General features: G+C 40.8%; 1 protein-coding gene across 1 annotated transcript in view; it reads right to left on the reverse strand.

Annotated features, from left to right (window-relative positions):
- Positions 1-26,275, reverse strand: part of parga (poly (ADP-ribose) glycohydrolase a) — a 215,302-nt gene that overhangs the window by 180,061 nt on the left and 8,966 nt on the right. The window contains exons 2-5 of the mRNA XM_060854133.1: positions 24,673-24,739; positions 22,742-23,776; positions 6,690-6,852; positions 6,026-6,148 (exon numbers count right to left, since the gene is read on the reverse strand). Of these exons, the coding sequence (XP_060710116.1) occupies positions 6,026-6,148; positions 6,690-6,852; positions 22,742-23,776; positions 24,673-24,739 (1,388 nt within the window). The remainder of the gene's footprint in view (positions 1-6,025; positions 6,149-6,689; positions 6,853-22,741; positions 23,777-24,672; positions 24,740-26,275) is intronic.

Here is a 26,275-nt window from a genome sequence, read left to right on the forward strand (position 1 = left end):
GCCAGTCAGTACCAAACCTTCCCATTCAAATCTCGTACAGACCCCTCTTGCCGATTGTACTGCCCTATCCTACACCCCCGCTCCCCATTCCCCACGCTATGGTCACGCCCCTTCATCGTTTTCTCCCAAACCTACACACTTTATGTTCACCGCCGGATCTGAGGTCGTCTTAGTTCTGTTTTTCTATTCAGTGAGACCCATGCAGGCTGCGTGAAAGTTTTCAGCTCCCTGAGGTTTCCTACCAGGACACAGTAACTCATCTTCTGGCCGCATTTCACTCACTATGCTTCTACTGCCGTTCTCTGCGCCCTATCTTCTCTCCAAAGTCCCATGCTCCCTGAGGTTTGCTACCAGGTCTTTCCCAAGTCTTATTCTCCGAGGTTTGCTACCAGGTTTCGTCACGTCATCTCCAAATAATAAATGGGTCCACCGCCACTGCAAACTTAAAGGTTTCCGACCCCTCTGTTGCACTGTGGGCGCTCACGCCGGCCTATCATTTTTCTCTGTCACATTCCTTGCCAACGCTCTCTTTTGTCCTCCACCGCACCTACAGTCTTGGCAGCACTTTGCCGTCGCCTTTTGCTTCAAGGCATACAAACGCCTCCCATGAGGATCAATACTCAGCTCCTACCCAAATCCTTCAGTCTCCTCAACTGCGAGTACTCCTCACCAATTCATCTGTTCATATCTTTTGCGACGCGCAGGTTCGCACTGAGAACGGCAGGGTGACCAGGTTCCTCTATGAATCCTCTCCTAGGGGTATCTTTTAAAGGCTGCTACTTCCCCCAAATTCATCAAATCTTCATGCATTTCACGTAGGAAACTGCTACACAGCCAATTTCTGCCCTGATCTGTCTGACCAGCTTTTTGAGATTCTCTCTCTCTCTGTCTCCTTTCCAACATGCCCGCAGCACCTGCGCACACTCCTTTGGCTAGAGCACACGGCCCCTCTCACAAGCAGGTTCTTCATTAGGCCAGGATCGTCCTTGCACCTCTCGTTCTGCGCCTCATTCAGGGCAACAAGCCCCCTCAGGGAATTGGTCCAACTTCGTACCACCGCAAATCTCCCAATTGCCCAGAGTTTTGCTTTGCTCATGAGGCTCCCAGTGAGAACGGCCCCGCTCCATAATCATCATCATCATATCTTGTACCGAGCTGGCTGGGAACACATACGCCACTACACGCACCACTTCTCTCATTGCTCCAGGTCAGCAGAACCTAATATATCCCTAAAATCACTCGATGAGACACGACCTGATGGGGAGGTGCAGTCTGAGCTGGAAACATGCAGCCCCACCTTGACACGGCCCGACATGGGTCCATTTCACTGATATCCTTACTCTTCGTGTACTTTATTCCGCTCTCTAAACTCTTCATTCAGCCTCATTTTAAGAGATCCACCTTGTTTATCATGGACTCCGCTTCGAGCGGGCAAATAGCCGCCAGGATAAGGTTGTGCCCTTTAGCTGGTAGCTCAATCCCCTTTTTTATCTACACTGGTCTTTCTCCATTGTATAGGCGCCTTTCCTGATGTTACCAATACTTTCTGCCTCACAGTCGTGGATCGCCCCAATATCCTACCCAAGTGTCTGAGGGCAACAATCCCGCCCTGCTTGCTAAAGGGGGTTCCCGGCTACCTTGCCGCTTATTCTGCGCGCCCTGTGAGGCTAGGAGCATCTCCTGCGCTTTGTCTTCCCTAACCACACACTGGAATTTCACCTGCTCTATTGTCCTATTACCACAGAGTTGATGGGGATCCTCATCATTTCCACCTTTATACTAAACGGTCTCCTTGGGCGCCTCATCGAACAATTGTCCTACGACAACACCATTGGTTGTGCGCCCCGAGCACCGGCAGTTCCCCGGTGTGCTAATCGAAACTACTTGTGTCCCTTACTGTGCATTATCAAAGCGTACCGTTTGCCTTCCCCTATGCAGTCTATTGTGGTTCCCTTCTATTACCAATCCCACTTCCCTCTCGAGGGACTTACTCTATTTTTTCGACACAACTCCTGGACGAATGTTTTTACTCTTCAAACATTGCGTTTTAAAACATACAGGCGCCTGCGCTCCTGCAGCTGCTAGCACACATTCCCACCAAGTCATAACTGCCACTCGTACTATCTTGCATTTGTATCAGTGTCCCGACTTTCATCTACCCCATGTAGTGCTGCTGCTCAAATGGACACGGATTATCCTACTAATTGTCTTCCACAGTCTGCGCACACTTGATTTTAACTCTGTCAGAATATTGCGACTTGACACCTTTTGCGTCACTGCTCCCCGCAATTACCTCACTGACACTGGACCAGTGTCATGATTACGTTTTTTACATTTTTCCTCTGCCTCTTCGTAATTCGACGAACATTAAAACACCTATAGTATAATCTGGCTACCCCTGCCTCGACTGCCTTTTTGTGGCAGCCCGTGCTGGGGAGCCTTTTTCTCTGATTTGAGATCACGAATCCTTCTGACTTCCTTTGTGTAAAGTTGTACCCTTTCCCTTACATGAAACCACTCCTTCTACCTCACACAGAGTTCTCTCTATTTTTATGTGACTCCTTTTGGTGGATATTTTTCATTGAAATACTGCCACGTACAGGTCCGCAACTCATAAGAATGGTTAAGGGTTTCAGACTACCTTCATTATTTTCACCATTGCCTTTTTATATCTGCCCCCCCCATTCCTCTTACACAAATGGTTGAGTACACTCTTCCTGGTTGCATTTGACAGTCCACATGAGCACAGACCTTATGTTCAGGAGTACTGACTGGGGAATTTGGGGACTGCCTCCCGTCCATTCCGGTCTCCCAGACATGCCACCCCAAAGACCCCATACAACACAACACTTTATTTCCCATAGTAGTCACATAGTTCCTGACTGACCCCGCCATATATCACCCTGGTGATGCGGGGACTCCTTTTTACTGCATTCCCACAGCCCCATCTCACTGATTTGAAGGTGATGAGGTATCATTACTTTTCAACCGGACCCCCATACGTTGAGCTCCACCAGGAGACGCTGCTGCCACCAACTCCGACAACACGACAGCCTGTGTGTGACCTCCTACAAACAGACAGGGACATATCCAATACATGCTGTAATGCGACTTCCGCTCATGAGCCATGATACCGGGTTTCTTGCTTACGGCTGGTTGCGATAAGGGCGGGTGAGTGGGGACCTCCCAATTCTTTTCTTCATTGCTATAGTACCGCCGTTGCATGAGCTCGGGGTTCGGGCGTAGTAGAGGCTATCTCTCCGTGGCGTGCCAGCTCCCTCAATGGTTTTCTTTCGAATTCATATGATCCTGTTGTGCATCCTGTTGACCTCATGACTAAATTTTCATCTTCATGTACATTGAATGAAGCCTGGTTGTCCAAAGAGCCCCTACTCATTTATTTTGCCCGTCTAAATTGGGGATATGTGAATTGATCCTTCCATAACAGCAGGTGGGGGAGATGTACTGTGCGCCCTGGCAATCGAAACACTGCTGTTCTCGCAAGCGGCCCTTGCGGACTGTCCAATATTCCTGACTGGCCTCAGCCACTCTCGGAGGCCACTGACCATGCTACTGAGCTGCCCACGTCTGTCCTTGTGGCGGTGAAATGGATGTCGCCATCTATTACTCAATGCAGCACGACTGGTTAGCCAATGATGGGTAAGATCCCTCGGGCGAGGGACAACCTAAGACAGGCACAGTCGCGCATTGACATCGGAACGGGTGGCCTCCATTCGTCTCCATTTGATGAGATTTCTGCCTGCTTGCATCCGTGTCGGACGGTTGGACAGCACTGCTGCTCTCTGGAGCATACTGATCTACGGGACCACCGGGGCACAGTACAGTTTCACACTGGGTTTCAGATCTCTAGCGGGTACCTAACTGCTGGTACCAGGCTGTTCCTACTCCCTTTCCAAACTTACAACGCCTATTTACATTTGCCGGCTCTTTGGACTACAGACTTGCGTTTACTAAATGGCTTACTCATTCTAACGCACTCGCGTACATTTCGCCAGCTCTGAATGACTTATTGCAATGCTTGTCTAATCCTGTGCTTTTCATTATTTCTGCAGACACTGCCTCAATTACTTCAACTATTAGTTTAGCTTAGCATGCAGCTGTGACTATCTGTTGCTTAATTGTGTAGCGGCGCGTTTTTCAGGGCACCCTTCATCCCCATATGACTGTCTCCTTAGAACCGGTGAGTCTGGTTGATACAACACCGGACACCGGTCGCCTCATGGGGTTGCGTTCCTTACGGGATAAGGGGGTGTGGCCTCTTTCGAGGCCAAGGGAGGGAATGTTGGGGATAATCTGCTATCGGGGTACCTACATTGGGGCTAGGGAGGGGAGCACCATTATTAAAGCAGACACTGTCAGGTACCAGCTAAAACACAGCCATGTAAAGTAAACCCAGCCACTGCAGGCCACATTCCTTGGGGATTAGAACATGTCCGTCAGTTTCAGATCATCCTGTTACAATCTCATTGTTAATAAAGGAAACCGGTAACTATCGGATAGTGTAAATCGCACCGATACTACACTTGATTGATAAAGTGCTTGCTAATGCCTCCGCTGACGTCAAACTCATTCAGGTCCTGTGTTAAATGATAATACCTGTATATTCAACTATTGAGAACTATTGTGAACGCCCAGACAGCCAGGCACATAGCAATGAGGAAACCCTTCCAAACAATAAACTTTTAAATTACAAGATCGGAAACTGCTGAACCCAGGATGTCTACCCATTGTTCAGCACAGCAGGAGCTGGACAGGTATCTCGGGGCAGCCAATAGAGACACTAATCCCTTCACAGACAGGTGAACCGACCAATGAGAGAACCGAACGAGGGGAACCTGACCGGGAACTCGAAGAAGCACGAAGTATAACTGCTCCAGGTCCGTAGAGGAAGACAGAACGCCTTCTCCAACAAATTGCATGCTCTTGAATTTGTTGTATAGTTTGCCAGTCTTGATTCGGTAATAAACTCTAGCCGGTGTGATCTCTCCTTCCAAAGAACACGTGGAGACGAGACCCTACGGGTCCGTCCCAACAGAGAACCATCTCAGTTTCTCCAATTAAGAAAGCATTTTTGAAAAGCTGGCTCAGGAAAACCTTTCAGGATTTTGAACTATATTATATTTGTCTTCAGTATCTTCTGGCCTAAAGCAAATATCAGCTTTTCTCCATGTAACTGAAGCTCTATTCCTGCTTTGTGTCACCATCACAAGCTGATGTTATTCTTCACCATCAATACTGCCTTTCCAGAAAATGTCCTTTGCATCCTCTCCCCCATCTCTATACCAAATACACCCTTCCTAGAGTGTAATTCGCAGAACTGGATTTAATATTTGGATGATAAAGTTTCTTTTTCTTTGCCTGCAGAATCAACTTTTAGGGAAGTCTTTCAGCTATGCTTCTAGTTTTCACAAATTCAGTTCTTCTAATTCAACTGCAAGGTTCTACTAGCATTCATGCATGGCAAACTATAGAGACCTTAGGCCACTTGATATCTCTCTCTGGGTTTAATAAGGTTCAACCTTATTAATCTAACTACATGTCAATTCAAGGAAACTGCAAGCTGCAGAGTAATGCACAGAAATTAAAATCAATTCAATGGTGAAGGAGTGGTGACGTTGTGGCAATGTAATAATCCAGAACCTCAGGCTAATATTCTGGTCACAAGTTTGAATTCCACCATAGAAGATGGTGAAATTTTAATTCAATAAAAATCTGGAGTAAAAAGCTAACCTAATGACCACCATGTAATCACTGTCAATTGTCATAAAAACCTTTCCAGTTCACTAGTGCCCTTTCCGGAAGAAAATCTGCTATTCTTACCTGATCTGGTCTACACGCAACCTGGAGCAATTTGGTTGACTCTTTACTGCCCTCTAGGTAATTAGGTATCGACAGTAAATGCTGGCCTAGCAATAAGCTGGGCTAGAAATAAAAGTATTTCTGAGTTTGCAACACCCTTAGAAAAGTGCATATCAATATTTAATTATGTAGGACCATTCTTTACCTCATTTTCAACAGGAAAAAGATTTTGAACTGAGCAGGGCATTCTCACATGCTTGTCATCCCAGGCATCATTATAATATGTGGGATAAGGTCGAGGCACTTCACCACTTTTCAAAAGGTCTGTCTGCAATATAAGCACAAAAAAGGTAACTGCAACAATTATATATTCAGTAGGAGAAATGGGCAAGGCAGCTTTTCATATCAAATAGATGAGCATGTTAAAAGAAAGTGCCTTTGCTTAACATCCTTAAAACAGGAGAAAGGAGAATTTGAAACTAATTCAAAAGTTGGCTTAAAAACATTTCTAGCTGCAATTTCTAGTTTATTAGGTGCTCTAATTATTTATTATAAAGTCTTTTAAACCATCTTAATAAATTTGTAAATGGCAGCATGAAAATCACAATGCACGACAACAGATTTCAATCTAGTTCAGTTGGATGACATTATTTGCTTTGTTAAGCAATTTATGTCTAAGGTGAAATGAAATTGGCATACTTTGGCTATTTTTACAGATCTGGTCTTAAAGCGTATTGCTAGTTGGAAGTCCATATTATAAACACGTTTCAAGGTACTACTCAGTTGAAAAAGTTACTGTGTAGCCAAGTTTTCCCAATTAATATTGCTCAATGAGTATAACGCTTGGAAAGAAGTTTATTTCAACTTACTCGGATAGTCACTGAGTGATTGTTAGATGCTCTTAAAGGTGGCAAAACACTGCTGCATTCTGGCATTCGACGCATCTCAATGATTGGAGTTCCAAGCCATTTGATATCTGCAGAGTATCTCCCTTGATAAGGTCTTTTCCCTTCCACGGTAGAATGCCCTCTTCTGGAAGTCAAATATTTTTAGCATAATAATGCAATCTGCATCAGAATTCTAACAACTAATCTGTAGATCACACAGTATGACATTTCGTTAGTTTCAGGAGGATAAAGAAAGAAATGAAATAATTTAAAACTTAATGCCTGAATAGTTCGTTGTTTAATACTGATTAACTGCATTAAGCAAAGAATCCTAATTCTCAAGGGGAGTTAAAATCTATTTATCTGATTCAACCACTGTTCTGGTTTGACCTATGAATCAAAAATTTTAAAACAAAATTTATTTCAGCGAGTATCTCAGATGGATAAAGCAAATCTGATATAGCCTGAATCTGTTCCATGATTGGTTCAACAAATGCGCAAGTTAAAGGTGTGGGAGAAAGCATTTAGTCTGAATAGCATATTTAATGCTACACAATTATAACTTAAGCTACTAATTTGCACCTTCAAATGAGCTTCAGCTAAAAATATGTATAAAACTCAAAAATTTTGTTATATTGTAATCTCAATACAGAATCAGAATAGCTCCAATACAGCAGAGAGATATTTAGTCAACTTGACTTGCTTAAAAATCTGATATGTTGTTTTAATATTAAAACAAATTTTTACCCACTTTGTATTATGCCACTTTTGGCTCATTTGGAGGCATAGATTACTGGTTTAAATTCTAATTGATTTAGAATAGATTCTGGCTATCTCAGATTTACATTTTCCAAATAAGATATTCAGTGAAAAATGTATTTTCTATCTCTCTCTCTCTCAAATATAGTTTCCTATTGATTGCAACATTTATATAAAAAGAGCCAACTAGTATTACATATAAATAGATTGCATATATCAGGACTTCAAAAATCAAACTATTCATGCCATGGTCAACTCAAGATGTCCATGTACGCAAATGCTGCAGCCGTTATCATACGACTTTGCCATCAATGCTCTATTATTCTCTTAACTAACGTGGAAATGTTGCTTACTGTAGCAAAGACCAAAGGAGATTCTGACAACTCCAAAAAAAGTCTTCAAGTGTCAAAGTAATTGATTAAATAACAGAGGATGGGGTTTGAGTTAACTCTCCTGTCAACATGGAGTGGCCTTCCAATGGCAGAGACAGTCAACAAGCAACCACCAAAAGAATACTGCAACACAATTACCAAGTTCCACTCTTTCCATTTTTTTCATTGATTCATGGGATCTGGGCATCAGTGGCCAGACCAGTATTTATGACCCATAGGGCAGTTAAGTGTCAACCTCAATGCTGTGGGTCTGGAGTTACATGTAGGCAAGACTAGTTAAGAGATCCAGATTTTATTTCTGAAAAATAAACAATTGATTCACGATCATCACCAGATTCCTAATTCCAGATATTTGTTGAATTCAAATTCTACCAATGCCATGGCATAATTCAAATCCAGAAACCCAAAACATCCAGGTCCCTGGATTATCAATCTAGGCCATTGCTTCCACTTACATGGTAATGTGGTGACCCGGAATTTTTTCTTAAATCTTCTGCTCTCTTTAAGGAGACATAACATTGATTGAATATGAATATGAAGTCAGTACAAGCTTGCCCAAGTTGCAAGCTAAGCAGTTGCTGATATCCATTCCTAACTTCCACAGACAAGCACTGTCACTTCAGAAATATGGGGCCAACTGTGTGATATTTTAAGGTCAAGTGATTATACAATACATTCAACAGAAGAGATTTGGTGATTTTGAAAAAAGAAACACTCAGACATTCACTTACAAAGTTTTCCATTTTTGACGGCACCAGATGAGCAACCCAGAAGCAGATGATTGCTCTTGATTCCTGTCCCTTCCATTGCTGGATACACACATTACTGCAGCACTTCTGCAAATGTAGTACTTTACTGTCTGTCAATTACACAACACGCTCAGTTCAATACAATTACATCCCTAGGGGCAAAAGCAGACTGTACAGAAAACCCTATGATACCCAAAAATATTAACAAGCTAATTTTTAAAATATTAAAAAGAACAAACGTGTGCTGCTACCCTTTGCTGACAATGCAAAATGCTCTGTCTGACAAAAGCTTTGCAGACAAAAAAAAAGTCATTTACAGTTTTAAATGTGGTTGAGTTGAATGCTAAAAGCATAAAGTTTCGGAATATGTCAAAAGGAGCTATCTCACGTAAGGATTAAAAATGATAATTAAGCCTTGAATGATTCATTCTAAAATTAGGGTTAAACACAATAAGAATTGATCATAACAGCATAGGTATGCTGCAGCTCTATTGTCACATCTACCAAGACTGTTGAGTGTGATAAGCTCATCTTGCCTCCATATCAGTGGGCAGTATCAATATAGACCATACATGACATTGACAACTAAGCAAAGTCAATGGAGAGTCAGCACTGGTAACAAGCCCATTCCTTTTAGGATAATAACATCCAAGAATAGGGTAAGGATTTAATATAAAATATTTTATAAGGTTTGAATACAATACTTAAGTTGAGTTTTAAGTTTTTTTTAAACTAGATTCTGAATTTTAAAAGCATGGATTGTTCAGGGTGAACTGAAGCTGAGATTTGCAACTTCAGTTCAGGAGTAAATGAAATCCAGAAATTAGAAAGCTAGCTGCCAGCATTTTTCAATACAGCTTCACATTCTTTATATGTGAAGTTATTAACACCAACTCAGGTAAAACGCTATGGACACTGGCAAGTATTCAGGAATATATCCAATTTGCCATATTTAATATGAGTTTAGACAATGAGCCCTGGCAGACTATTCAATAGTCAACATCAAGCCAATGACCATACATGCACTGTCCAGCATGGGACACTGGATTGTGATCAACAAGTACAATATTTAATTAAGTAATATTATTGTAAACTTTAAATTTAGTTTTGTTCTTTCATATGATGTCCACATTGCTGGAATGTCCAGCATTTTTACCCAACCCTAAGTGGCCTTGAAAAAGAGCCACCTATTGAAATACTGTTGTCCATATGGTGTGGTACACACTAATATTGTAACAATAACTCACCAAGGAAGTGAAGGAATAAAACTGTATCAGTTATATTAACTGGATGCCACAGATTGCTTTAAGTTGCTAAACATGGTATTGTGCTCATCTTTAGTGTCCCTGCCTCAGGACCAGGAAGCCCTGGTTCAAGTCCCACCTGCTCCACAGATTTGTATTAACATCTCTGAACAGGTTGATTAGAAAAATATAATAAATTAGAAATAAATTCACAGAAGCTTAAAGCAACAGATGCTGCCACTTAAAGAATTTAAGAATGCATGTATGGTATGTAAATATGGAATATTGTTTAAACCAAAATACATCAATTAGACAAATATTGGAGGCTTTATAAATTAATTAAATAGACTTCATGCCACGTCTAAGGCTCTCTTTTAGTATTCTGTCAGATACTGAAAGCATCATGCACAAGATGTAGGCAAACTACTTCCAAATGAAACAGAGCATACACATTTTTTGCTGCTAATTAAGCTGGCTGAAGGCCAGTCATTTGAATCTTTATCGAACAAGCTCCATCCATTTAGAAAGGCGTAGAAGGGAAATATTAATTAATTTAGTCATTCAATCTATGTCTGAACAAAAAACTTCACATTTATCATTTGAATTTTCAAGCAATAATAGCACCACCACCAAAGCGTCCCTAAAATATTAAATGAAAGGTATATAATTGCATATAGAAAAAGGGTTTTCCTCTGTTTGTGCTCCAATCATTTAAGACAAACATGAATGAACCTACAATAGTGCAGTATCACCATTTTTAGTGGGCAAATTGGTGTTAACATGACTTGGCTGCCTAATGTTATTAATTAATTATCGAAGTAGCACCTTTATAATGAAGGCCATAAATAAAGGCCATTCAGCCCACTGAGTGTGCTCCACCATCCAAAGAGTTCATGGCTAATCTGATAATCCTCAACTCTACTGCCTTTTCCCCATTTCCTTGAATCCCTTACTGATTAAAAAAAACTGTGTATAGTATCCTTAATGACAGTCTGGAATATTAGCAATTATTTGCTGATTGGTAATTGCTGACAATGTGAAAGAAAGGAGCAAGTGTTAAGCACTGTACAAGGAGTCATATCAATTCAAGTGAAGACCATTATACCCATAACATTTCATAACTTGTCAGTGTGCTGCATATTAAAATTAATCTAATAACCCACTGTAAATCTGTTCATTGTTTGGAGGGCCTTTCTGTGCTATTTCAGTTGGTTACTGCATTTGCCCTGAAAAAAAAATGACAGCTCTTCAAAAATAGATGCTGATCAAATTGCACAGCTGAACTAAACGGCAAAATATGTCCAATAATGTGCTCCTGTACTTTTCATCTATGTAAATAGTGTCCTAGCAGTTCCAACAGTGCAAATTTTCAGACCTCACCCTGTTGTGCATAATAACGTAACAAATCATGCTGTGAAACAAAACTGAACACTACCATGTTACTTTCACTTTCATTTCCAGCTCCCTGGGAGAAAAACAGATCGAATCCAAATGTAGAAAATCCTTAATCAGTTCAACAATTTTATAGTTGCTGTGGATTCAAATTTCTACACAATGCAACTTTTTTTTTACAAGTTTTGAACTAGGAAAGGTTACAATTTTCAAATTTTTAGCATAACTGGAAAAAAAACTTATCCTGCAATATACCATTTTTCTTGGTGCAATTTTTCATTCAGCTCTGTTCACAGTATCTGATACAACTGAAACAGCAAAACAACAACTCACGAAAAAAGTCCTTTCATTTATATGGTACAATTCCTGACAAGAAAGCACTCTGACTTAAATAAAATGATGTCACTATGCAAAAAAAATCTTATTTTTATACTTTCTGCTCAATGCTATTGGTAATTTCACAGACCCAATCATAACTATCTGACAAATCAGAAAATTCAACAAAACTACAAAATGCACTGCACCAGCCAAATTAATATTCCAGCTTCACACTATTTTCTACAAACCTTCATGATAAAACACGCAACAAGCATAGAATAGAAGCAGAACATAAACACTTTCACTCGGTTGTTTGGTGAAACTCAGCTAACTGACAGGGCATTTCATCCAGCTGCACAGTAGGTACAGGCCGTTGCACACAGTCATTAACTCCTTTCAGCCAGCTGAGGAAAGCAGCTCCACTCAGAGGAACCCACCCACTGTCTGCTTCCGGTTTCCAAGTAAAACCAATCAAGCAAACAAGAAACCAGTTCGTATATTTTAGTGTACCAACTTCTACTGCTTCATTGTTAACCTTTGAATTACCATACGTCTACCATATTTTCAACACAATGAAGTTACAATTAAATTACATTATTAACACAAAATTTAAGTGAAGGGAACATAAAGGCACAGTGGCTCAGTGGTCAGCACTGCTGCCTCACAGCGCCAGAGACCTGGGTTCAATTTCAGCTTTGGGCGACTGTCCTTGTGGAGTTTGCACATTGTCACCATGTCTGCATGGGTTTTCTTTGGGTGCTCTGATTTCCTCCCACAGTCCAAAGACGTGCAAGCTAGATTAATTGGCCATGCAAAATTGTCCATAGTGTTCAGGGATGTGCAGGTTAGGTGCATTAGTCAGGGGTAAAATGTAGGGTAGGGGAATGGGTTTGAGTGGGATACCTTGAGGGTCAGTGTGAACTTGTTGGGCTGAGGGCCTGTTTCCACAAAATAGGCATTCTGTGGATAAATACAACATGTGGAATGCTCATTACAAACATTGCTGTTCCAGACACATGTGGGAGATCAGTAATAAAGCTCTATTTTATAGTTTTATATAATCATTAAATGTGATGAAAGATGTACGAAGTAAAAATACACTTTGGAATTTGGATTTCAAAACGTAGCCCATCCTGAAATGGGTTCAGTTCCTAAATCCATTCGCAGGTCAGTTTGTATGCATGTCAGGCTAACTGCCCTATAATTTCACTTTTGCTCTACTTCCTTCTTGATATAGAGGGGTTACATTTGCTACTATGGGATCCCATTCAGATAACAACCAAAATCACTGAATGACGAAAATAGCCTCTTAATTCAGCAACTTCAAGGCAGCAATAGAAGCCCGAAACACAGTTCTTACATATACTAAAATTCCATTACTATGGTGTTACATTATGTACTATAGATAAAACAAAGGTTTGAAGGGCTTCTGTGCTGAGAGACAGGAGATGGCTATAGGGAAAGGCTGTTTTCCATGGAGCGTCAGAGTTTGAGGGGTGACCATATTGAGGTTTATAAAATTATGAGGGGCATGGATTGAATAAATAGACAAAGTCTTTTCCCTGGGGTGTGGGAGTTCAGAACTAGAGGGCATAGGTTTAGGGTGAGAAGGGAAAGATATAAAAAGGGACCTCAGGGGCAACGTTTTCACACAGAGTGTGATGCATGTATGGAATGAGCTGCCAAAGGAAGTGGTGGAGGCTGGTACAATTACATTTAGAAGGCATCTGGATGGGTATATAAATATGAAGAGTCTAGAGGAATATAGGCCAAGTGCTGGCAAATGGAACTAGATTAGGATATCTGATCGGCATGGACAAGTTGGATTGAAGGGTCTGTTTCCCATGCTGTACATCTCTATGTGCTTAAGAGTGTTCGTCCGGTCTGTTTGTATAATTAAGAAGTGTTAGTTCTTCTGCCTTTTAAGTTAGTAAATGTTAGGAAAAAGTATTAGGCTTACATGCTCTAAATAAGTCAGAAATCATAACTGTACTCAATAATTTTAAAAAATGATATTAAACTGATTACCGCAGCTGGGTTGAGAGATGTTTACTATTTGTCGGTGTGAGTTTCATTCATTCATGCAATTTCATGGAAGTGCTGTTTTGTCAGTTAAGGGGATAATGGCCCTTTTAAAAGGTATTCAACAAGTACATACTAATTGGGGAAACTGTTTGGTGTTCTGTAATCGACTCAAGTCTGAGAGGGGGTTGGTAACAGCTGATTAATAGTATAATGTTTCGTGAATTGATGGAGATTGTATTGTTTACAATACTACTGAATGAGTGAAACCGTGTTATAGTAGGGTGTTATGTATGAATGAAACGGGAATTAGTGTTTACTTGTGAATGGGTTAGTAAAAAAGTTATGAATGAATGCAATGAGGGGTACATCGGGTTCCAAGAGATCTATTGTGTTAGGTATTCTCTAGTCCAAGATACAGACAGACGCTTCTGTGGCCAGCAGCAAAAAATCAGAATGGAGTGTTGTTTCCCTGGTGCCAGGATAGATGATGTCTCAGAGAGGGTGCAGAACGTTCTCAAGGGGGAGAGCGGCCAGCAAGAGGTCATTGTCCACATTGGAACCAACGACATAGCAAGAGAAAAGGTTGAGATTCTGAAGGGAGATTACAGAGAGTTAGGCAGTAATTTAACAAGGAGGTCCTCAAGAGTAGTAATATCTGGAATATTCCAGGTGCTACGAGCTAGTGAGGGCAGGAATTGGAGGATAGAGCAGATGAATACATGGCTGAGGAGTTGGTGTAGGGGAGAAGGAATCACATTTTTGGATCATTGGAATCTCTTTTGGTGTAGAAGTGACTTGTACACAAAGGACGGATTGCACCTAAACTGGAAGTGGATGAACATACTAGCAGGGAGATTTGCTGGAGCTGCTCAGAAGGATTTAAACTAGTACGGTGGGGAAGTGGGACCCAGGGAGATAGCGAGGAAAGAGATCAATCTGAGACTGGTACAGTTGAGAACAGAAGAGAGTCAAACAGACAAGGCAGGCAGGGACAAGGTTGGACTAATAATTAAACTGCATTTATTTCAACGCAAGGTGCCTAACGGAGAAGGCAGATGAACTCAGGGCATGGTTAGGAACATGGTACTGCGATATCAGCAATTACAGAAACATGGCTCAGGGATGGGCAGGACTGGCAGCTTAATGTTCCAGGATACAAATGCTACAAGAAGGATAGAAAGGAAGGCAAGACAGGGGGAGGGGTGGTGTTTTTGATAAGGGATAGCATTACAACAGTGCTGAGGGAGGGTAATCATTGAAATACATTCAGGGAAGTTATTTGGGTGGAACTGAGAAATAAGAAAGGGATGACCACCTTACTGGGATTGTATTATAAACCCCCTAATAGAGGAAAATTGAGAAACAAACTTGTAAGGAGATCTCAGCTATCTGTAAGAATAATAGGATGGTTATGGCAGATGATTTTAACTTTCCAAACATAGACTGGGATTGCCATAGTGTTAAGGAAGACGGAGAAGAATTTGTTAAGTGCGTATAAGAAAATTTTCTGATTCAGTATGTGGATGTACCTACTAGAAAAGGTGCAATACTTGACCTACTCTTGAGAAATAAGGAAGGGCAGGTGACTGAGGTGTCAGTGAAGGAGCACTTTGGGGCCAGTGACCATAATTCCATAAGATTTAAAATAGTGATGGAAAAGGATAGACCAGATCTAAAAGTTGAATTGGTGAAAGGCAAATTTTGATGGAATTGGGCAAGAACTTTTGAAAGCTGATTGGGGGCAGATGTTTGCAGGTAAAGGAATGGCTGCAAAACAAGAAGCCTTCAGGAATGAGATAATGAGAATCCAGAGAAAGTATATTCCTGTCAGGGTGAAAGGAAAGGCTGGTAGGTATAGGGAATGCTGGATGACTAAAGAAATTGAGGGTTTGGTTAAGAAAAAGAAGCAAGCAAAAGTAAGGTACAGACAGCATAGGTTAAGGGTGAGAGGGGAAAGATATTAAACAGACCTAAGGGCAACTTTTTCACACACTGAGTGGTACGTGTATTGAATGAGCTGCCAGAGGAGGAGGTGGAGGCTGGTACAACTGCAACATTTAAGAGGCATTTGGATGGGTATATGAATAGGAAGGGTTTGGAGGGATATGAGTGGGGTGCTGGCAGATGGGACTAGATTGGGTTGGGATATCTGGTTGGTATGATGACTCTATGGCAGAATAGATCGAGTGAATCCTAAGAAAAATATAGAGGCAGTAGGAGTATACTTGAGAGGGAAATCAGGAGAGCAAAAAGGCGACATGTGATATCTTTGGCAAATAGAATTAAGGAGAATTCAAAGAGATTTTATAAATATGTTAAAGACAAAAGGGTAACTAGGGAGAGAACAGTGCCCTTCAAAAATCATTTACTAACTGTAACTCTTATGCTCGCATCCAAATCATTTATGTAAATGACAAAAAGTAGAGGATCCAGCACCGATCCTTGTGGCACTCCACTGGTCACAGGCCTCCAGTCTGAAAAACAACCCTCCACCACCACCCTGGGGCTTTTCCCCAAAATGTCGATTTCGCTGCTCGTTGGATGCTGCCTGAACTGCTGTGCTCTTCCAGCACCACTGATCCAGAATCTGGTTTCCAGCATCTGCAGTCATTGTTTTTACCCCCTCAAAAATCAGCAAGGTGGCCTTTGTGTGGAGCCACAGAAAATGGGGGAGATACTAAACGAGTATTTTTCATCAGTATTTACTGTGGAAAAGAATATGGAAGCTATAGACTGTAGGGAAATAGATGGTGACACCTTGCAAAATGTCCATATTACAAAGGAGGAAGTGCTAGATGTCTTGAAACAGTTAAAGGTGGATAAATACCCAGAACCTAATCAGGTGTACCCTAGAGCTCTGTGGGAAGCTAGAGAAGTGATTGCTGGACCTCTTGCTGAGATATTGGTATCATCGATAGTCACAGGTGAGGTGACGGAAGATTGGAGGTTGGCTACCATGGTGCCACTGTTTAAGAAGGGTGGTAAGGACAAGGCAGGGAATTGTAGACTAGTGAGCCTGATGTCAGTTGTTGGAGGGAATCCTGAGGGACAGGATGTACATGTATTTGGAAAGGCAAGGACTGATTAGGAATAGTCAACCTGGCTTTGTGCATGGGAAATCATGCTTCACAAATTTGATTGAGTTTTTTGAAGAAGTAACAAAGAAGATTGATGAGGGCAGAGCAGTAGATGTGATCTATATGGACTTCAGTAAGGCGTTCAACAAGGTTCCCCATGGGAGACTGGTGAGCAAGGTTAGATCTCATGGAATACAGGGAAAACTCGCCATTTGTATACAGAACTGGCTCAGAGGGTGGTGGTGGAGGGTTGTTTTTCAGACTGGAGGCCTGTGACTAGTGGAGTGCCACAAGGATCGGTGCTGGATCCTCTACTTTTTGTCATTTACATAAATGATTTGGATGCGAGCATAAGAGGTACAGTTAGCAAGTTTGCAGATTACACCAAAATTGGAGGTGTAGTGGACAGCGAAGGTTACCTCAGTTTACAACAGGATCTTAACCAGATGGGCCAATGGGCTGAGAAGTGGCAGATGGAGTTTAATTCAGATAAATGCAAGGTGCTGCATTTTGGGAAAGCAATTCTTAGCAGAACTTATACACTTAATGGTAAGGTCCTCAGGAGTGTTGCTAAACAAAGAGACCTTGGAGTGCAGGTTCATAGCTCCTTGAAAGCGGAGTTGCACATAGATAGTATAGTATGGTATACTTTCTTTTATTGGTCAGAGTATTGAGTACAGGAGTTGGGAGGTCATGTTGCCCCTCTGCAGTACATTGATTAGGCCACTGTTGGAATATTTTGTGCAAATCTGGTCTCCTTCCTATCTGAAAGATGTTGTGAAACTTGAAAGGGTTCAGAAAAGATTTACAAGGATGTTGCCAGAGTTGAAGGATTTGAGCTATAGGGAGAGGCCGAACAGGCTGGGGCTGGAGTGTCGGAGGTTGAGGGGTGACCTTATAGAGGTTTACAAAATCATGAGGGGCATGGATAGGATAAATAGACAAAGTATTTTCCCTGGGGTGGGGGAGTCCAGAATTAGAGGGCATAGTTTAGGGTGAGAGGTGAAAGATATATGAGAGACCCAAAGGACAACTTTGTCACACATATGTGTATGGAATGAGCCTTTGGAGGAAGTGGTGGAGGCTGGTACAATTGCAACATTTAAAAGGCAAGTGGATGGGTATACAAATAGGAAGGGTTTGGGGGGATATGGGCCAGGTGCTGGCAGGTGGGACTAGATTGGGTTGGGATATCTGATTGGCATGGACGGGGTTGGACCAAAGGGTCTGTATCCATGCTCCTTGACTCTATGACTATGAATAAACATAAAGCGCTTGTGAGTGGGTTAGTGAAGAATACAATATCTCACACTACATTCCAATCCACAGGAACTATCCAGAGCCTACAGAAACTTGAAAGATGACCAACAATGCATCCGCTATTTATAGGGCCATTTCCTTAAGTACCCGAATGTAGATTATTGGGCCCAAGGCTTGATAGGTCTTTAATCCCATTAATTTCTGCAACATCATTTCCATACACAACTGATATCCTTCAGTGTTCTGCCACATTCAATTTGTATGTAACTCAATCTTACTCTCATACTCCACTTTATCCCTTTTAATCAATACCTTTGTGCTCCCTTGTTAAAATCTAAGTTATTCCCAATCCTGTTCTTTGGCCAATTTGTACATCCTTTCCTTGGAGGTGATACTCTAATTTCCCTTGTTCACCATGAACAGGTTTTAGTAGCAGCATCACTGGGAACATAACAAAATCTGACCAAACATTGCATACAAAAACAAGTAAAACTTTTACAAGTCACGCATTTGTTCGAAGATTTTTTTATGCACATCTTGTAATCATAAACGTAAGCTCGGAATGTTTTAGATGATTTAAAGTGAGAACATACACCAGTTGGTGTCTACTAGGCCAAAGACTTCTCAAAGATCATAGACTTGATTCATAATCTGAGCCAAGTTAGCTGATCTCTCTATGTGCTCAGAAGGACGGGATCATAGCCTCGTTAGTGGTTAGTCTTACTGAACTAAGGTGTAGAGAAATTTCTTCCCTTAAGAGTTGTGAAATGTCGGAGATTTCTACCCCAGAGAGCTGTGAATGCTCATTCGCTTCAATATACTCATAACAAAGATCACAAGATTTTTTGATAGGTAGGGGAAAGGAATATAGGAATAGTGCAAGAAGGTAGGATTAAGGTAGATATCAGCCATGCTCTTATCAAATGGTGAAATAGGCTCAAAGTGCTGAATGTCCTGCTCCTATTTCTTAAGTCTCGTGCAGGTAAACTGAGCAATACAACCTTACTTCCATTTGCTTACTGACCTCACTATTGCCGGATTGATCAAAAACAATGGCCCCATCAAAGATCCATGAGCCAGAATGCTGATTTACTGACAAACAGGTTGGAAATGTGCAGAAATGTTCCTGGAGACAGCATTTATAAAACAGAAAAAGACAGTCTGCAATTAACGGCTAAACAACAACAAAAAACATTGCTTACAGCAGAACTGACCTACAATATATTAAAACATATGACTAACACTGTATTGACTCTGGATTTACCCTTCTTCCCAACAATGATTACCACACTAGTGATTTCTAATCATGCTAACCTTTTTAACTGTAACAGCCTTTTCTTTGTTCCAAGAGCATGTGCAGACAGTAATAATTTTCAGGCAGGTGCAAAGTTTATAATGGAGCACCCAAGCATCAGTATTGGGATCTCGTCTTTCATAATAGGTATTAATGATCCGTATCTTGGTATGTAGTAGACAATTTCAACGTTTTCAGTGTCAGAAATGTGATTGATTAGATTAGATTAGATTTACAGTGTGGAAACAGGCCCTTCGGCCCAACAAGTCCACACCGACCCGCCGAAGCGCAACCCACCCATATCCCTACATTTACCCCTTACCTAACACTACGGGCAATTTAGCTTGGCCAATTCACCTGACCCGCACATCTTTGGACTGTGGGAGGAAACCGGAGCACCCGGAGGAAACCCACGCAGACACGGGGAGAACGTGCAAACTCCACACAGTCAGTCGCCTGAGTCGGGAATTGAACCCGGGTCTACAGGTGCTGTGAGGCAGCAGTGCTAACCACTGTGCCACCGTGCCGCCCCAGACTCTTAACTGCACTCTAGGGTGGGCAATAAATGATGGCTGAGCCAGTGACACCCTCATCCTATGAATGAATTTGAAAAACCTTGAAAGAATTGTAAACTGTGAAGACGATACTGTAGAACATAGACAGGTTGGTGGAATGGAAAGATAGGTGGCAGATGAGCTTCAATGCAGAAAAAAGTGTGAGGTAATACATTTTGGGAGGAAGAACATTGAAAGACAATAGGGAGTATGATTCAAAGGCAGGGGCGCAAAAAAAAGACGGACCTTGTTGTACATGCACACAGATCATCAACAGCAGGACAGTTAGAGTTAGCAGTACATATGACATATAGTATCCACTGCTTTAGTAATACGACGATATAGTACAAGAGCAAGGAGGTGATGTTAACCATATAAGATGCTTGTTCGATGTCAGCTGGACTATTATGTGCAATTCTGGACATTACATTATGAGAAAGATGTGAATGCATTTGAGACAGTGCAGAAGCAGCTTACAAGAATGATTCCAGTGATAAAGAACTTCAGTTATGAAGATAAATTGAAGAAGTTGGGATAGTTCTCTTTGGAGACAGGGCTACAAAGAGAATATGTGATAGAAATTTTCAAAACTATGAGCAGGCTGGACAGAACAGACAGGGAGAAACTGTTCCCTATTGTGAAAGGAACAAGAATAAGACAGCAAAGATTCAACATGATCTGCAAAAGAAAAAGGAAGGATAAAGTGAGGGAATTTTTTTTAACTCAGAAGTAGTTGCCGAGAAGTGTGATGAAGACAGGTTCAATTGAGACATTCAAGAGTACATAATATGCAAGGCTACGGTGAAAAAGGAGATTGCCACCACACAACCATTTAACTGGCTGATACAGGCAAAGGCCTCCTTACATTCTGTAACTCTGTTCCATTTGCTCCCTCCTAACTTTGCCTGTAGTATAAAACAATATTTTTATAGCCAGATGACACCAGGTTATAGTCCAACAGGCTAATTTGAAATCACAAGCTTTCTGAGCATTGCTCTTTCATCAGGCGAAGTGAAAAAGCACACAGGCACAGAATGTATAGGGAGAGAGATCAAAGGATCATGGTGGGAGTGGAGAGTTGACAAGCCGAATAATAAGTTTCTGCAGGTGATCAAGAGTGTCAAACAGTGTGAGTAAAGTATCAACAGCTGAATAACAAGTGAAGCCATGACCTCTTGTCCGATTAAATAAGGCAGACAGGTAATTACGAAAAATTAAAAATAAGATGGTGCTGGAGACAAATGACTGGAGTAACAAGCACGCTGACAATCTAACGAAAATAATATGTAATCCTAAACTGTACAGACTAATTAAGGTAGAGAGAGATCATAACAATTCATCAAGATGATGGTGTCAAAAACAGGACAGTAAGGAAGATTTTACAGGTATAGAACATTTTGGTGGGGTCACATATAGAGCGACATGAACCCAAGATCACGATTAAGGCCAGCTGCATGAGTATGGGACTTGGCTATTAGTTTTGTTTGGCGATTCTGCAGTGTGTATCTTGAAGGATGCTATGGAGGACCACTGGTCATGGTCCTTCAGTCCAAAATAACAATCTTCCACCACCATCTTGTATCTCCGACCTTCAAGCCAATTTTGTATCCAATTGGCTAGTTCACTCCGGATTCTATGTGATCTTACCTTGCTAACCAGTCTATCATGCAGAACGTTGTCATACACCTTTCTGACATCCATACAATGTCTACCGCTTTGCCTTCATCAATCTTCTTCGTCACTTCTTCAAAAAACTCAGTCAAGTTAATGAGATACGATACCCCACGCACTAAGCCATGCTGGCTCTCCCTAATCTATCCTTGACTTTCCAAATGCATGTAAATCATGTCCCTCAGGATTTCTTTTCTCTTCCTGGTTTACTGAAGTCAGTAACTCCATGATGAGGTAGTTCCACGTCACTCTCCAAAACCTTGCCATAAAGGTTTATGCTCAAATCTACCACTTCAACAAGAGGAAAATACCAGCCTAATCAAAGTCTGTCTTTCCTTGATGTCCATATGTGAACACATAGCAAATGTTGTTTTTGTAAACAGCAATAGGAATCCTAGGAAATTTACCACTCTCTAAAAGTAGAAAAATTAAGTTAATTGTAATATCCTAATAATAACCTTAATGGAAAGTACTTATGCCAGTATAGAGTGAAAATATGAACCATTTTTGCCTGTATGCTTCACCATACTTCCTTGAAAGTGATGTCACAGGTAGACAGTATGTGAAGACGGCATTTGGCATGCTAGCTTCATTGGTCACTGCATTGAGTATAGGGGTTGGGACGTAATGTTGCAGCGGCATAGGACATTGGTTGGTCCACTTTTAGAATACTGCGTTCAATTCCGGTCAGCCTGCTATGGGAAAGATGCTGTGAAATTTGAAAGGTTTCAGAAAAAATTAAGAGATGTTCCCAAGACTGGAGGGTTTGAGCTATATGGGAGAGACTGAACAGGGTGGGGCCTTTTTCTCTGAAACATTGGAGGCTGAGGGATGACCTCAAAAGAAGTTTATAAAATCATGACAGCAATGGATGGGGTGAATGGCCAAGGTTTTTTTCCTGGGGTAGAGGAGTCCAAAACTAGACGGCATAGCTTATCGTGAGAGCAGAAAGATTTAAAAGGGATCTGAGCAGCAGTTGTTTTTCATGCAGAGGGTGGTGAGTGTATGTAACAAGCTGCCAGACGAGGTAGTGGAGGTGGATGTAATTACAATATTCAAAAGCATCTGGAGGGAACAAGTAGGAAAGGTTTATAGGGATATGGGCCAAATACTGGCAAATGGCACTAGATCTATTTAGGATACCTGGTTGGCATGGACGAGTCGGATCGAAGAGTATGCTTCCGTGTTGTATAACTCTACAACTGAATAGATCAGCTTGTGATTGCTGGTCTTAGATCATGCGGGAAAGGTTTGGAGTCTCAGTCACTGTCAAAATACAGAAACATTAAAAGAATTTACCTGTTCAACTTTTGTGACTTTCTGCCCAAGTACTCAAAATGATCTGTGATTTTTCTCAACGGTTTTGAGGGTCCCTTCTGATTTCCCAGCTGTGAAGATGAACTAGTTGATAAGTTTATTTTTTGCTCTGGCTTCTGTGTTCCATCCTTTAAGCCATTGAATCCTTTAGGTTGTGCCTTTACAAATGGATCTTCAAATCGGTAATTTATGTCTTTATCCACGTCCATCATTTCCTCAACTATTTTATTACCAGAATGAGAGTCAAAACAGTGAACTTTCTGGGTAAGTGAACTGTCATCCAAATCTTTTGAAACTTTGGCTGATAAACAATTAAGCTCAGTCTCTAATTCAAAGGAACTATTACCTGAAGTATCTACTTGCATAGGCAAGACAGACTCAGTCTCTTTCTTAACAGAAAGACATATTCTGGTGTCTCTCTTTCCAGTATCTTGCTTTCCAGTTCCACTTGTGCTTGGCATATATTGTTCACAGCTAGAATCAGAGAGTGGACTTTCTGGAACAGAATACATGTCGTCAAGGGGATTTTCAAGTGACTTTGAATCCTCAAGGTCGACAATATGATGCTCCTCTTTAAGAGGTGTTACCCCACCAGGTCGAATTGGTGTGGTACATTTTGCTCCTTTTTTGCAAGGTTTTATTACCCATTCCTCAAGTGTCTTGCACTTTTTTTTGTCTGGGGTAATGCTCTTACTATTCTCTCCAGAACCAGAGCTTTCCACTTTGGTAGTTGGTGCTTTTTGGTTTTCTGTATCACTCTCAGAAGTACATCTGACAACACTTCTGGTCACCCATTTAAATTTCTCAGCCTCTGAACTCTTGGAAGTTTTCACTTTCTGATTCTTAGTTTTCTCTTCCAGCACATGGCACCCTGGTGATATACTGTTTTTGGACTCATTTTCTGAAATATTAACAGAACTGCTTTGCTGTGTATACTGGACTGTTGGTACATCCACATTTCCACCCTGAGAAGTTCCTTCCAATTTTCCACCTTTGACTTGCAGCATTTGTTCAGGGCTGAAAAATAATACATTGAGCTAAATGAACAACTATTTCAATGCATACAAATGTGCATTTGATAAATTAGCCATGCTTTGTTAAAGTAAACTACATTTTTAAAAAATTCTTCCTGTGCCCACCCAAAAAAACTGAATAATATCCTTGACAGCCAGAAAGCAGTAGCTCAATCTAAGTACGTTTCTTGCCGATACCATGTTCTCCAAAAGGAGCTGAATTTTAGATCTTTAGAGAAAGACACATACAAAACCAAAATATTCCAGAGAAAACAAAACAAAAAGAATTTCAATTTGACCATAGGCATCCCCAAGCTAAGACTAAGATTCTGGTTGCAAAGCCTTAATCCAATCTCTAGCTCTTGTTAATCATGATAAACTTCCAGTTATTTTATCTGTGGCTAGTTTGAGGATATTTAGAATCAATAAATGGCAGAGGATTGATGTCATTTTATCTTGTACAAAATTATGAGATTTATTATTTTACAATTCTTAATATTAAACTCAATTTCTAATTATTAATCTAATGACATTAATCGTGGACTACCATACCTACAAGTCAGTTTAAAAATTTGTCAAACTATTTCTTGCTCTCTTTTCTTTCAGTTGTATCCTCAACACACAAATGTTAACTTTTTCTGTGAAGAGGTTTACTCGAAACATTAACTTTGTGCCTATTATCACCAGAAATTACCACCAGAAGAAAAATATCAAGTGACTTCGTATTAATTGTACATAGCAAATCCAGCACACTGGAGAGCAGCCTGTAGCTGCTGATACATTCAGACGCAAAGGGAAGTATCTTGTTGTTCACTACACTCTTGGGGTACACGACTGCATTCATGCAGAATAGGAATTACTACACCACGGGCAATAAATACTATAAATTGGGGATTGTACCTGGCATGATCCATCTTTCTCCCTTTACATTTGCCTGTCGCTAAATCTTTCCACTTTTGCCTTCGGCCTGTAAAATACCAAAACACATGTTACCACACAATTCATAATTTCAAAAATTACACTTTTAAAACATAAATATTCATTCATATTTGGGTATTATGGAGACAATTGTTTAACCTATTTTCACATCCACTGCTTAACACCTTATTCCTGATGTACACTTGCCACTTGGTTTTCTCCAATATTTCTATCTGTCCTGTTTATATCTAGAAGAGTATTTATGCAGACTGTTGCAATTTTTTAAAAACAGATTATAATACAAGATTCTATACAAACTGACCATTCGGTTCACCTCTAAGTAGGTTTCTACTATTAATTTTAATTCATTTTGCTGTTCCCTTGTCTTTTTATTGACAAAACATCACCTCCAAAGGCCCTCTTGTAGCACAGTAGTAGTATCCCTAACTCAGACTGAAAGGCAGAGATTCAAATCCCAACTGTTCTAAAAGGTGTGTAATAACATCTCTGAACAGGTAGATTAGAAGAACAGGTTTAAAAAAAACTCCAAAAAATTTTGAAAACATTATCTCCTGTGCACGCATCACATACTCAAATATTTTGTATTTTGCCCTTCAAAACCATAAGGCCATAAGACATAAGAACAGAAGTAGGCTATTCAGCCGACAAGTCTGTTCCTACATTCAATGAGATCATGGCTGATAATTCTCAACTTTACCCCATAACACTTGATTCCCTTAGTGATTAAAAATGTGTTCATCATACCTTGAATATACTTACTGACCCAGTCACAACAGTCTCTGTGTGGTAAAGAATTCCACAGATTCACTACCTTCAGAGAGTTAAACCCCCCCCCCCCATTATGGCCTCTGGTCCTAGGCTCTCACATGGGGAAAAAACCTTTCCACATCCATCCCGTCAGGTCCCCTGAGAGTGTTGTATGTTTCGATATTGTCATCTCTTATTCCTCTATATTCCAACATCTACTCAATTTCTCCTCATATGTAAAGGCTAGTGAACATTCTATGGCCTGTAGTATATATTTCCTTAGGTAAGGGGCCCAAAATTGTTCATAGTATTCCAGCTGAGGTTTGACTACTGCCAGGTATATGTTTCGCAAAATATACTTATATACTCCATTCCCACTGAAAGAGAGGCCAATATTCTAATCACCTTCCCTTATTAGCTGCTGAACTTAAATGCTAGCATTTTTGTGATTCACAGTCAAGGATTCCCAAATCCCTCTGATCTATAGCTTTCTGCAGTCTCTCTCCATTTAAATAATATTCTGCTCTTTTACTCTTCCTGCCAAATTGCATAACCTCAAATTTCCCCACATTGCATTCCATCTGTCAAGATTTTGCCCATTCAACTAACCTGTGCATATTCCGGTGTCATCCTCACCACCTACCTTCCCACCTATTTTTGTATCATCTGCATACTTGCAATAGTACATTCACTTTCTTCATCCTTTTCATTAATACATATTATAAATAATTGTGACCTCAAAACTGATCCCTGTGGCACACCACTGGTTACAAGTTATCATCCTGAAAACTTCCACCTTACTCCAACTTTCTTTCTT

Source organism: Hemiscyllium ocellatum, chromosome 43, assembly GCF_020745735.1.
Source record: "Hemiscyllium ocellatum isolate sHemOce1 chromosome 43, sHemOce1.pat.X.cur, whole genome shotgun sequence".
Taxonomy (NCBI): domain Eukaryota; kingdom Metazoa; phylum Chordata; class Chondrichthyes; order Orectolobiformes; family Hemiscylliidae; genus Hemiscyllium; species Hemiscyllium ocellatum.